Source organism: Trichoderma aggressivum, assembly GCF_033847375.1.
Source record: "Trichoderma aggressivum f. europaeum strain CBS 100526 chromosome Unknown scaffold_025, whole genome shotgun sequence".
NCBI lineage: Eukaryota > Fungi > Ascomycota > Sordariomycetes > Hypocreales > Hypocreaceae > Trichoderma > Trichoderma aggressivum.
The window spans coordinates 25,027-38,790 of NW_026946391.1; the positions used below are offsets into that span (position 1 = coordinate 25,027).

Below are 13,764 nucleotides of genomic sequence, written 5' to 3' on the forward strand. Positions count from 1 at the left end.
CCTGGGAAATCCTGCTTGCCTGGTCTGGTCCTGTAGGCCTATCCTGGAACCTATAATCCAACGTGATCAATCTAACTCGTATCCACCGCGCTGCCAGGCTGTGACCCCTGCAAGTTTGCCAGAGACAGGGGCTGAATGGATTGAGCCCTACTGGGCTAGCAGATTACGAGGCCCAGCTACGGAGGATATCATATTATAAGCTATGGTTCGTCCAAACCTCCAACCCCCTGGATCGCCGACCTGGCCTCGTCTCTTCCAAGCTGTTGCTGGCTAAGCCGTAGCAGCTTTAGCCCGAGTTGCAAACGGTGGTTCGGGACAACAGCAGAAGTACCTACTCGTACTTGGCAGTCATCCGCAGTTGCAGTTGGTCTCTGAAGCAGGCGTTATTATCAGATGTTTGGTTCCTTTCTATTTCCGTTTCCCTCTCTGTCCGCCTGAGTAAACACTCTCTGACTAAACTCTTCTTACTGACTCAATCCCCCTCCCACAACCCACAACCCACAACCCACACCTTGTAGTTTGCGTCTGTCTTCATTTTTGTCATTTCATGCATATACGAGTCCGCCAGCCAGCGCATCCATCTCAAATCAAATCAAATAAAATAAAATACAAACCCTACACGTATCTATCAGTATGTAATCATAATTACCTTAATTAGCCTTGTTTACTTCCCTTTTTTTCTTCTCCCCTTCTCACTTATTCCCTGCTCTTCTCCGTCCATCACTCGCACACAACAAAAAATTGAGGCTCTGCCCTGCCTACTAGCCCGGCCTCCCACCACCCAAATCTTTCCCTTGTCCCGCCACACCCGCCGCCTCTCTCCTTTTTTTTTTCCTTCTCTCTGCCGCTCATTTTCCACTTCATCCTCGTCACTCAATTTGCACAAATGAGACATTGCCGGTTCCTGCTAGTTCCCCTTTAGCACAGGACTTGTTAGAGAGCTGTGTGGATTCCATGCCATCATGTGGGTTTGTACACGCCACCTCTGCAGTACCCCAACGTCGCCCGCAATAAACGCCCAGCGTGCCGTATTCCGGTAGTCTCGCCTACTCGGCCGGCGCGCAACAACGTTCGTCCAGCGGGATCGGCAAAAGGCTCTGTCAGATTTTAATGCGCTTTTAGCGCCTGCGCCAAGCACCTGGAATTATTATTAGGTCCCCCAAGCCACAGCACAGCAAGGCCATGACTAAGCCGGTCCGAGCCTAGTCCGCCCCCAGCCAGGGACTAGTGTCGCAGCCTCTTTTTTTTCCATGCTTAAAGTGTTTTTTGGTTTCTCCAGGGTAGCTCAGGGCCCGCCAAGGATTCAACTGGAACCTGAATTAACTGCCACTGAGATGCGTCTACTTCTGTTGCTAGTGGCGCGACTGCCGCTGCGGCTGTTTGGCAAATTCAAATACTAAATCTTCAATAAATAGTACTAGTAGTCGCCGACCTCGTTTGGGTTTTCAGCTTCGTGTTCGCCATTTGTTCGGGCATATGCATGGAGGTGAATGTTCTATTTCCTTTATCCGGCTGGGCTGAAGGAAGCCTGAGTCAGCTTGGCCTTTTCAGCCTACTTACCCGGCATCAGCCATTATTTCGTTTGTTTCTTCAAAAATAAACAACTGTATTATGATTTTAAAGCTGGGTTTTACGATAATCAATTGCCTAATATCTATTCCTGTTTTAGCCGTGAAACAAGCATACATGATTAATGCTGTGTTGAACAGTGTAATCACAACTACCAAAACAGCAACCCAAAACAACAAAATTCACATCACATGACATCAAATCATCCTCAACACCTTCAACAACCCAAAACACCAAAAATTCACATCCCATCAAATCAAATCAAATCACCCTCAACACCCTCAACAACCCCATCCCAATCACAATCCAAAACAAACTCCCCACAACAAACACCCCCAAATATACCATCTCGACCGGCCTCTCAACAAACCGCCCCCCAAACAACTCCCTCCCACTCCCCTCCCTCTTCGTCATCTTGCCCACGTCCGGCACGTACTTGAAATCCATCTTGCTCAACCTCCCCCCCAATCCCTCCCTGCTATTCACAATCGCATCATACAGCGTCACTCTGAAATACCGCACCGCCGCCTCGTCCGCCCCCGGGATCCATCTCTGCCCCAGGGCCAGCATCCGCACGAACCAGCAGTGCCCCTTCCAGCAGGCATACGCCAGCAATCCAGGCCTTCCGAGACCCAAGGAATCGCTCAGCGCATCGCCGTTGAGCACGCGGCTCCCGGCCTCGATGAAGCCCTCCGAGATGTGAAACGGAGCCACGTCTTTCACCGTCTCCATCAGGTTGTGCCCGATGATCAGCGAGTTCGCCGTGACGCCCCGCTCGTGAAGCAACAGGCTCTCCATGGTGGCTTTGGCCTGGGCCACGCTCGCAAAGTACTCGGCGGGAGTCGCCAAAAGATACCCAACATAACGGAACAGCGCAATGTAATCTTCCTTTTCCTGCTCCGTGGGAAACACGCCCATCTGCGGCAGCTGAAACCACATCGGGTTACACGAGTACGTCGTGATGCTGTGTATCGAATCCACAACATTCACAGGCACTCCAAACGTCCCCACGTCGAAATAGTCCGGCCTCGTCTCAACCAATCTGAGGATCCTCTCCCTCACCGCGGCGTGAAGCAGACGAACTCGCACCGTCGTCGTGTGTCCCTGCCCCCCCGGCTGAATCGACTCAAGACTCGCCGTAACCTGCAAAAGATGCTGAAACGTCTCCAACAACCTCCGGACCAGCACCTTTGGCGAGAACCCCCCCGTCCGCATCAAGACCTCGATGACGCCCGGCGCCGCAGAGTTCTCCCCAAAGAAAGCCTGCAGCAAAAAGCCCACCATGTTGGCCGCCGCATAGCGGTAAAAGAACTTTTGCCCACGCTCAACCTGCTCCCAGTCCACCCACTCCGGCACCGTGTGGAGCTCGTTCCAGAGCCTGTCCAGCGTCTCGTCTTCCGTGTGGCGATCCCGGAGGACGGCGTACATGTCGAAGCCCCCGGGACAAAGCGTGGGCTTGACTGCTGCCTCCCCCTTCATCTCCTTTGCAATCTGCTGCAGCTTCTTGACGGCATCGTGTCCCAGCGTGTCGTACTCGTGGCGCAAGGGATCCGTCTTTTCTCGAGGCAAATGAAGGTCTGTCCACTGAAATGTGTAGTTTCCTACCGTGTGGAATGCCATGGCGGTGCTGGCTCGGCGCTTCAACAAGATTTCTTCGACACGAGGTCAACACAACAACTCTGGGCTGCATGGGGGTCAAGGCCCTCTTACGACACCCAGAGATGGCTGTTCTTGACGATGAACCTATATGAAGCATACCAGTCACATAGACATCCCCATTTCAAAGACACCCCATTGACCCCCATTGTGCCGTGCCCTTGGACGAACGAGCCAACATACGCATCAAGTCCGCCCTCAGTCACTGAACTGGGCTATACGAAAGCCTCACCCGGCCCAACAGAACCAACATCAAACTGCCAACATGCTGAAGATTGAAGATTTGCGTGCACACGCAACACTTCTTCAGTGCATACAGAATGGACAACTTTCCACTAAGAATGTTATTCATACGCAGCACAATACGCATTGTCGACGAACCAACACTCCGATTGTTCCCCTTTTTCGCCGCTCATCCCATGTCACGAACCAACAGCCTTCAGCATTAACATGAACCAATCGCAATACCGTCCAGACGTATTGCCAAAGCCTCTTCGGGCCACGCCGCTTCCATCCCATCTCCTTAGCGCCACCCGATTTCACGCTTCATCCGGCCCAACAGCCACCAGCATCATTCATTCCCTTGGCTTCACCTGAGATGCCCATGCGTCTTGATTGAAACAAAAAGTGCATTCACCACTTGAAAATGAATTTGACTGGGAAATCATTTCAACTGAGACAGCACGTCACTCGTCATGCTCGCATGTCACTCCGTGTCAAATATCTGGAATCAAAGAGCTCCTTGGCCTCAACCAACCAATACAAGGAGGGTACAAAAAAAATCATGCATAGATCCTCACCGTACATTCGTTGGCCAAAGCTTACCGCCACACCTAGATGGAACAATACCCTTTTTCGAGCCTATTTCCGGATATATCCTTTAATGAGATCCAGGGCGGCGATGATGGCTTCGAGGTTCCTGATGCTACCAACTAACCAATCCCGTGATGTCATCGTAGTACAGTACTCGTAGGACAAGAACTTCAGCTCATACCTCACAAAACCCCCTTTGCCCGCGTTCCATTCGGGGCTTATTCGCGGTGACAGTCTATTGAGGAGCCATCCCCCCCCCAACAAAGGCCCCTTTGGCTGTTGGCCAGTACTCCTCTAGCATCCTCCTGTTGCCCTGTTTGTGGATTTGGCGCTATGATTGATTCAGTTCATTGTAGTGCTGGAGCGAACAATATGTCATGATATATATGGTCCACAGGTCAAGGCGCCGTGACTAGTCATCATCACATACTCGTTCATGGCAATGAAATTGCACAGGCAAAATCCCTCACCATGTCTAATATCAAAGCAGTGCAGCCGGAGCAAATCACCGTCCTCTTACCTGACATGTTCCAAACCTTCCTCAAGCAAGCACCTCTAGTAAATCCTCATTATGAAGCCGTCAAAGCGGAGTCGGAAGAAGCACTGGGCAGGTAAATTCCAGCACCCCTTTCTGTTGCTTTTTCTTGTGCGTCGTCGTATCGCTCATCCCCAGCATCCCACGCGCTGACAGTCTTGCCAAAGATTCTGTGCCTTTGGGCCGAAAATGAATATCAAGGTCAACAAATGCGATTTCTCCTACTTCTGCGCCATTGCCGCTCCGCATGCTTCTCGATCAAGGTTTCGAACCTTGTGTGACTGGGGGAACTGGGTAAGCAAGAGTCATCACGAGCCAAACAGCTTACCCCTGAAGGAACCCTACTGACCGAGCATCATGACTCACCACAGGTTTTCCCATACGATGACAGTAAGCCCATTCGCTCCCCGATGACTGCAGTTACCTAACGACAGCCTCAGTGTTTGACAATGGACACCTGCGACATCGACCGGGAGAATCTCAGCTCGTAATGGAGAGCTTGATGATGCCCATGCTGAGCGGTGCCTCTAGAAAAGACCTCAACATCAAAGATCGCCTGCGGATTGTAAAGTTCCACGATACCGTTGTCAAGAGAATGGCCTTGGTATGTTGGTCCCGATGCTGGATCGTATCTGCCTTCCCATCCTCTCCGCTAACAGACCATGTTGTCATCAGAAAACACCCACCGGTACAATCCTCAACCATCCACCTTGACACCGTATCCCATACTAACACCCTCACCAAGGCATCCAACGGAGATTTGCCCTCGCGATGCAAGGTTATTGCCGAGGCGCACTCGTGCAGATCGACAACCAGTTTTCCGGAAAACGCCCCACGCTCGAAGAAATCGCCATGATCCGCCGAGAGTCCGCGGGCTGCAGACCCCTATACCACCTGGTCGAATATGCACATTGCCTCCGGGTGCCGGACGAGGTGTTTGACCACTCGGTCATTCAAGAGCTGGAAAATATCGGCATGGACATGGTGGCCATGTAAGATTCTGATTCTGCCTACATCCTTGTTCATGCCTGGCGTTCCATGTCTCACGGAATCGTGTGCAGATCAAACGACATTCTGTCCTACCGCAAAGAACAAGTCAGCATCCAATCTCTCTCCCGCTCCCCCTTTTATGTGTCAGAGGCTTACTCTCGGACAGGCAGAGGGAGTGCCGCACAACATGGTCACGGCCTGTCGACTCAGCGGATTGTCGGCACAGAAAGCATTTGACAAGGTAGGCAAGCTTCTCGAAGACCGCTACCAGCGCTGGGACAGGGCCGAGGCCAGTGTCCCGAGCTGGGGAGAGGAGGCTGATGTTCACGTCCGAAAGTACATTGAGGGCATCAAATGTGTAGTCAGAGCTAATCTCAACTGGAGGTGAGGAGCAAATCTGCACCCATGGCAATTCGTGTCTCGCGGGACTGACTTGTGGATAGTTTTAAATCCGAGAGATACCTGGGCTCTAATCCCGACCTTGTTCGAGCGACCCGAAAGCTTCAAATTCTGGCGGATTCGCCGGCCGCAGATGTGCAACCAAAGCTGTTTGACAGAGCCCTTCTACTCGAAATTTCATTTTTGCTTGGAATCTATTTTTCCTTGAGAATCATCTTGCCCTGGCAATTGTTTTTTGTTTAACGCTCGGCGTTGCGTGGGATTGAATTTTTTTTTACTGGGATTTCTCTTCCTTAATGCTCCTTTGTGCTTCACCCTTGCTCTTGCGAGAGAAAATACAGCCTGTCCAATGGGGAATTGTTAGACGAGCGTAATCACTATACCATGTTGTTTGTTAATTGAGAATCACAAATCAAACCATTGTTTCGCAACTTGAGACCGAGTATTGCTTGATTGCCTTGTGAAATGGTTTCCGATCACTAATTAGATCGCTGCTGATGCGCCGCTTCGAGACGGACTTTTGATCGCTGGGGCCGGCGAAATTGCCAAACCGGGTCTCCGTTTCGGTTCATCCACTTTGGTCCGCAGCCCCAGAAGCATATTTTGACAGGTCCGTGTGGTTTGACGTCTCGGAACGTCCATTGCTGGAGTTCGCCGCAGTGCTTTGACCTCGAGGCGACCAAGACCTCGCCCTGCCACGGGTTGAAATCCCTGGAGGTGTAGGCGGTGTCGTCAACCTTGTTCGCCCTGTTCGCCCTGCCCGGTGCTTGTCAGGATAGTGAGGACCGTGCTTTTCCAAGGGCGCAATGATTACTCGTACATGGTAGTATTTTGCATGGTGGCAACAAGGCGCGTGTGTAAGTGCCCGGTGCCACTGCCGGTCTTCTAGGCTCAACCAAACGCCGAATCAGGCCCCTGTCTTGAAGAATCAATGCCTCATCCAGCGTCATATCTGTAGAATTGATTTGAGGCTCTTTGTTCTGAAACATCGCGTAAAGGGCGAGATGCCACCATTTCAACGTGAACTCGCAGGGGTGACCCATGCTGTGCCTGGACAAGGCTGTACTTGTACCTGCATTCACAGGGCTGGCTCACTGAGAAATTTGGGGGCTAGAACAACGGTGACACGCGTCGATGAAACGCTGTTGGCCTGCCGCCGTTGGTTCGGTAGCTGGGTGTGGGTGGGCGAGGAGGTGATTGGCTTGTTCAGCATTCCTTTGGTTTCCCTTTTCGATTTGCTGCAGTTGAGATTTCTATGCGCAACCTGGCGTGTTGTTTCGGGGTCGCGGGGGTATGTGGTGTTCTTCGTTGACGATCGCTAAAGTCGGACATGGCATCCTATAAAGAACGACTCTCAAAGTAGTTGAAGGAAAAGGTTGGGGCACTTACCGTGGTGTGTGTAGGGGTGTGTGTATGGATGGGTGGCGTTTGTTCTTGCTTTGTGTGAATTATAAAGAAACAAACGAGAATGATCGATAGGACGGCATTGATGAGGATTGTCTGCCGCACAGCAGTAGTGAATGCAACGAAGATGATGACATAGATGGTATCGACAATGCCAAACTATCGAGATGATTGTCGATATCCAGTGCCCTAGGGTAGGCAGGAACATTAGCGATGGTCGATTTCAAACGAGAAACCCTCACCAGTTCACCCTCGAGCTGCTGGAGGAAATGCCCTCCTGGAGCTTATCCTGTCGATCATATAATGTCGCGTGGAATGTGTAGAACTCGTGACATGTCGTTCTTTCTTGAAACGGGCAGCCGTTGGCTTGGATCAACGTAGAGGATGCCCTGAGCACTGTTCGGAAGGGTGGATCGCGTGGGGAAAAAGTCGATCGTTTGGAAAGGAATCGCATTCTTTGTGGCTCGTGTGACGGACTCTGTGCTCTAGTAGGGTTAGAAGACGTTGCAAAATGCTCAAACTAGATGCCCGTACCTTTGCTCAAAACATCTTCTCTCGAGCTTCAGCTCATGGCAATCGTCATCGGGTCGAAATGTGTGATTGGCAGCATGTGGAAGATCGACCGTGGGGATATTCAAGCAACGCAGGTTGGTGATCATCACGTGGTGCCTCTTCTACGGATAGCTCGTCGAAAGACGAAAGGGCAGCACAGCCCTACGTCGTTGGCAAAGAGGATGGAATCATGGGATCGAGGTCGGATAGCGAGAGCAAGCTGCAGTGTGATTAGTATCTGCGAAAGACGGACAAGGCAAACGTTGATCCTCGCACCAAATTGCTTGAGGTTGACGAGGTTGGTGACGAGCGAAGATGTGAGTAGGAGCATCTCGACGAAATCGGCGGAGCATTTGATGGAAGTTTCTTGACGCAGATGGAGGCAATGAAGGTGATTTGGATTGAGAAAGACAAAGATGAGTGCAACGACGGAGAGAGTTTGGAGATTGTCAAAGGAAGAAATCAGACCGCCCGAGGACTGAAATTCTGCCGGGCAGGTTAGTAGTAGCGAAGGCTGCCAAACAGGAAACTCGGCAGGTATCAACAAATAATTTCCCACACAGAATAGCAAAATATAGATACCCTAGAAAACATTTTACAGGTATTTGAAACTATACGCGTGATTTTAGGGTATATATTTACGAATATCGGGCCATCTATTCCGGCGCTCTTGATATAACAGCCCCGTGATCCAGATGAACACCAGCTTTTTCGGCCAGGACTATTATTGCTTTTATTAAGAGAATTAAACAATATACGAGATGAATATCTGGGAATACTGAGATACATTGAGGGTGTCTGAATACTGGATTTCGGTGACCTTGTCAACATGCTGAATGATTTTTTGGTGTCGGTACTTTGTGACTGACCCGTGACCGACCCGTGACCGACCCGTGACCGCCTTCGCACCACTTCCCTCGCGCAAACCTTTGCCCAGCATCATCCAGACCATCCATTTGCCATCCATCTCGGTTCAGTTCAAACAGTGCCAATTCTTCCCCCCGAACGGCCCGGACGGTCTTTTGATTTTCGTCAAGCCCGTTTATCTCGATTGTCCGATCCTCCTCTGCTGATGACGATGGAAGTATCGCGCCAACCAAAATTATCCCCCCTCGGGCAGACACGCCACCTGAATCCGAATCCACAACCGCATCGTCAACTTTGTCATGGTTGAACCAACGCCGTGCCGATTTGCCTGCATCGTTCCGCAAAAGAGGGTCAGGGTTAGCACTTAGTCTGGCCGAGAGTTGCAACCTTCAACAGCCCTACCCAACAAGCTGCTACCGGTCAGTTCCCCCTTCGGTCTCTGCGGTTCTGTCCCATTGCGCCCAGCCTCTGATGTGACGATAGTTCACTGCTGGGCGTTTCCCTCTTCCCCACATCTTTAGAGGACCAGATACAAGAGAGGTACTTACTTCACTAACCATCGCAAACTTGCTCAGACAGTTCGCCATCTTGCATGACGCAGTCCTCAGCCACGTCCTTGTCCGATACGCACGATGGTTGACTACTTGCATTCTCAATCTTTGCTGGGAAGATTCGATGCTCGAGAGCTGCTGGACTTTGAATCATGACAAACAAACAGATTCGATACACTCAGTGCCCTCTGCTTCTAATCAACCACATGGAATCCCCTCTGTTGCTCGTGTATGGCGTTCCACTCTCCCATTTCCTGGGAAAATGACATCAAGACCCATTTTCCAGGAGGAGAACAATCCAATGGCAGTGAGAGGAGCTCTCTTCCCACGAATAGACTTTCATATCGTGCCTCTCTGGTACCCAATTCCAGAGTTCGGCACGCTCATTTCAAAGAGCCTAAATGGAATACAGTGTGACATGATATTCTGGTATTGGGGCAAGTCTAGCTGTATAATTCAATGGACTTGTTGTCGCTGGCATAGGTACGCGCATAGTGCCCTAAGTGGTACTGCGATCTTCAGATATATCTGACATTGGTACATGAAGACTGATTACAGTTGCAGTTATGTATTCGCCGCCCCTCTGGTAAAGAGCGGCTCATAGGTACTCGTCCATCACCGGCTCAGGGGAGGGCCAGCAGCTGCCCGGACATTCGAACCAGCCCCCCTTTCCTCGAGGCTCTTGTTGCTGCTCCCAGCTCGTTTTTTGTCTGGCGGAAAATCACCACTTTCTGAAACTCAATATCAGGCTAGAATTGGCGCGTCGATGGGGCATATGTCTCAGGAAAGCTCGCTTGCGAACGAAACAAGCTGGCTACTCGGAACTTTGCCGAATACACCTCGGGTACCGTAACTTCTGATACAATCTGATGACTCGGTTCTCTCTCTAGTGCCAGAACATTTTTCATCATGAGCTCAGAGTTGTGACAGCTACAGCACATTGCCCAGTGTCGGCCTCTGGCGATATACTGGATGATAGCCCGACTGCACGGGCTAGTTGTGTAATCACAGCCTTCAACAGCCCTTTGAAGGATGCCATGAGTTGACATCAAAAGCCAAACAAGCCATGCAGACAGCAGGACAAATGAATACTAAGCTACGATTCTCTGATGCCCTCAGTAGTGTGCTTGACGCACTAACCAAAGATAGGGGTGAAAGTATACAGCTTGTACTTGCATTAAACTCTAACCGCCTCCTGAGGGTCCGTCTTCCTTGTGGGTTCGGGTTCTCACCCCGGAAGGGAGAAACAGAAGTCTGAGGGACGACTCAAGCACCACAGGTGCTGATTTCGATCAGGTTCGGTGTGCTCGGCTGAGCGTATAAATATACAGCCTCCCCCCCGGTAGTCGTGTATTCTTCTTCAGCCATCATCTTGAGCCAGTCACATCAACAGGCCTCTTTGCCTGCAGTTGATGGCTTGTACAGATCAAGCCACACCCTCACAGCACTCCTGCTAATATCGGCATCTCTACTTCCAGATGAATTTTGGTTATCACTGCGCCCCGATGGGTCGCCTCCAGGACCTCTGTGGCCCTGGTGACCATGACAAAGCCAAAGACGATTGGACCTCTGAGTATGTGAGGCATTTACTGTCGAGAAATGTCCTCCAGTCATGTTTTCCAGCAGAAACGCCAGAGGCAGACGCTGCGACCAAGAAAGACAAGGGCAAGGGTCCCATGACAGATGCCTTTTCGCCTGCCTTTTGGTATCCTCCTCCAGGCATCTGCTTATTTTGTAATCAGCGCCGTACTTCGAGCGCCGGTCCCGGATCTTCCCCATCGCTTACCTCAAACACCACGATGAACACCGACACCGTCATGCCGCGGCTCCCAGACATCAGGGCGGCCACTCCCGAGACATCGACTTCGGGGGGGAGCTCAAGTGCTCCTCCGTTGCCTATGCTCTCGAACAGCGGACCATCCAGCTCTGGCTCCCGTTCTGGCTCCCGTTCTGGCTCCCATCCTGGCTCCCATCCTGGCTCCCGTCCTGGCTCTAGTTTTGGAACATTCAAACTTGTTATTCGGCCTCATCCACGATATGCCACTGAACCAGGCACGACACCCCTTCCGAGCCAGCAGCCGCAAAAGCTATGTCCTACGCCCGAACCAACGAAATCCTCTGCAATGTGTCACAAGGTATTCAACGCCTTTGGTGAATGTAACTTTACTGCCGTCGAAGTTGCACGACATTCCCGCGACGGCGCAAATGAGCCAGTTCCTCTCGGCGGGCTTCCAAAGTGCAGGTGCAGAATTGAAACGGTATGCTATCGGCCAGCAAGCGGCAACGGCAACGAGGATATCCCGCCGCTTCCCCTGTCGATTCCGGGGAGGCCGATGACATCTCCGCGCGAGCCAGGCCACCACGGGATCCATCTTCGCGACGACGCAGCCGATACCTACATAGAATGCGCAGTGCATCTCTATTTCTGTTCACTGGAAGGCAAAGTCAATGACATGCGCTTCTGGTATCGCAACGACACGATGCACTTCAACCAGATGATGAAGCTACAGCTGGATGTTGAGACATTGGCCCGCAGGATGGCCGTTGCTCTGGCGATTATGCATTGGTTCGCCCGCATCGATGCCCGTGGAGTTCAATTTTACCTCTTCAGCCAATGGCAAAGGATCCAGGGGCGACAACTCCCACAGGATGGTCTTCAGCCCGGCCAATCACTCGCATCTCTTGCTGAGGGCCAAACCCACCTCCGAGTCGGTCACTTCAAGGAAGCCCAGATAATGGAAATGAATGAAGACGGCGTGAAGATGGCCGTGGAAGCGGTGAAGTGCAGCATCTATATCCCAAGACCTAACCAGAAACTACCGGCCCAGAGGCGGACGTGGGACGCTTTTGTCTCTAGCTACATTGCGGCTTCTGAGATGATCCTGACGCACAAGGGTGGGAACTCGAGCTTGCCGCGCCTCTTTATTTACAAGGTAATTACTGAGGAGCGGCACTGGGAGATTCCATACTGAGGATTCAATTCCATTTCGAGCGTCGGTATGACGAGCGAAAACGACAATTGGGGTATTCTGTTCTACAGGGTGGCCGAGATGGTGGAGGAGGAGGGGTTTATGCGATTGAAGTACGTACACGCACTTGCTACGAGAGAGGTAGACAGTTGAGTAAGAAACTTGGCTATGTAGATTAGGAACAACTATCAAAACGAAATACACGATGTTTTGAAAAATATCACCACGTCGCATATAAAGTCGTGATCGAGGGTTCATTTAGAGTCAAGTGTTAGTTAGCTCGATCCGCCAAGAGTGGCGTCTCGGATCTCGGATCTCGGATCTCGTCGTATCTCAGCCCTGTGGAGCGAGCAATAACATAATCGGATTGGATGAGGATGGTAAAAAGGGATTCGAATGTTGAAACTCGGCATCGAATTTATGAGATGTTTTGTATTTCTTTGGTGAGATGTTGCGGGTTTACCCCAAGAGAATGAGTATCCAACCATTCATGAGCCCATGTAATAGAGGCTGAATGTGTTACGCACAGAGGTAGACGAAAATAGGTCGATGAAAGCGAATACGATTGTGGACAAAGGATGAGTTGCACTGAACCAAAGGGACAAAAGCGACCCGCAACCGAAGGCTGAGCTGAAACGTGGCGCAGAGCCTTGAAGTGGTGATGAACTCATTTTGTAATGTTTTATCAGGTACATGTTTCTGCGAGTATGGAGACTTGTGGAAAAATCTGTGGAACAAGCCACCATGCGAACGCACAATCAGCCTCACTTTCATCACTGGACGGGGCTCCATGTTGAAGACTCCAACCTTGATGAGCAGATTATTACGAATTATTACCGCAACACAAAGTATCCCTTCATCCACCCAAGATGACTCCATCACAGCTCGTCATCCTTATCGCACTTCTTGACCTCATAGTCCACAGTCTCGTTGCCCTGCCCCCAAATCTTGGGCTTGAAGTCGAGATACACAACCTCGTTCTTCTTGGGCTTCCACTCGCCGTCGGTATCGCGATAGTACACAATCTCGCCACTCCCGGCGTCCTTCACCTCCACCGTCGTGTGGGCCAGCGCCCCGTTGGTCGACCACTCGAACCGGTAGCACGAACCCTCTTTGACGGGGAACGGCTTGGTGCAGCGAATGTTTCCGTCGCTGTCGATGCATTTTTCCACGGCGAAGTCGAGTACGTGGCCTTTGGAGACGGTGTCGCCAGCTAAGAGTCATTGCAAGGTACTGCGTTAGTTTTTTCTTTTTTTTTGGTTTTTCACCAAGTTTTTTACACTTTTGTTGGGAGAGAAACGGGGAAGATGGAGTCTCGTACATGAGGCGATGCTTGCGAGGGCGAGGCCGGCGGCGGTAAGTTTTTGGATATACATGGCGTCGTGAGTCGTGATTGTGAAAAGTATAGGCCCGAAGGTGGAAATGGAACCGAGTTGAAGATGTGGATATAGATAAGGCA

At 51.1% G+C, this 13,764-nt stretch overlaps 5 protein-coding genes across 5 annotated transcripts; 2 read left to right on the forward strand and 3 right to left on the reverse strand.

Moving 5' to 3' along the window:
- Nucleotides 1–1,830: 1,830 nt before the first annotated feature.
- On the reverse strand, nt 1,831–3,189 carry Triagg1_6331 (uncharacterized protein; the record flags this gene model as incomplete). Its single annotated transcript, XM_062900944.1, has 1 exon — nt 1,831–3,189. One exon carries the CDS (start codon nt 3,187–3,189, stop codon nt 1,831–1,833), a length of 1,359 nt encoding a protein of 452 aa, XP_062754584.1.
- A 1,320-nt stretch (nt 3,190–4,509) lies between these two features.
- On the forward strand, nt 4,510–5,951 carry Triagg1_6332 (uncharacterized protein; the record flags this gene model as incomplete). The annotated part of the gene is made up of 8 exons (XM_062900945.1): nt 4,510–4,649; nt 4,741–4,867; nt 4,945–4,963; nt 5,014–5,177; nt 5,249–5,261; nt 5,319–5,565; nt 5,635–5,668; nt 5,730–5,951. The coding sequence occupies 8 exons, from the start codon at nt 4,510–4,512 to the stop codon at nt 5,949–5,951; spliced, it is 966 nt and encodes a 321-aa protein (XP_062754585.1).
- A 490-nt stretch (nt 5,952–6,441) lies between these two features.
- On the reverse strand, nt 6,442–9,300 carry Triagg1_6333 (uncharacterized protein; the record flags this gene model as incomplete). Its single annotated transcript, XM_062900946.1, has 6 exons — nt 6,442–6,728; nt 7,058–7,280; nt 7,352–7,525; nt 8,085–8,404; nt 8,799–9,154; nt 9,203–9,300. The coding sequence occupies 6 exons, from the start codon at nt 9,298–9,300 to the stop codon at nt 6,442–6,444; spliced, it is 1,458 nt and encodes a 485-aa protein (XP_062754586.1).
- A 1,541-nt stretch (nt 9,301–10,841) lies between these two features.
- Nucleotides 10,842–12,308, forward strand: Triagg1_6334 (uncharacterized protein; the record flags this gene model as incomplete). Its single annotated transcript, XM_062900947.1, has 1 exon — nt 10,842–12,308. The coding sequence occupies one exon, from the start codon at nt 10,842–10,844 to the stop codon at nt 12,306–12,308; it is 1,467 nt and encodes a 488-aa protein (XP_062754587.1).
- Nucleotides 12,309–13,183: 875 nt separating this feature from the next.
- On the reverse strand, nt 13,184–13,681 carry Triagg1_6335 (uncharacterized protein; the record flags this gene model as incomplete). Its single annotated transcript, XM_062900948.1, has 2 exons — nt 13,184–13,518; nt 13,627–13,681. The coding sequence occupies 2 exons, from the start codon at nt 13,679–13,681 to the stop codon at nt 13,184–13,186; spliced, it is 390 nt and encodes a 129-aa protein (XP_062754588.1).
- Nucleotides 13,682–13,764: the final 83 nt, after the last annotated feature.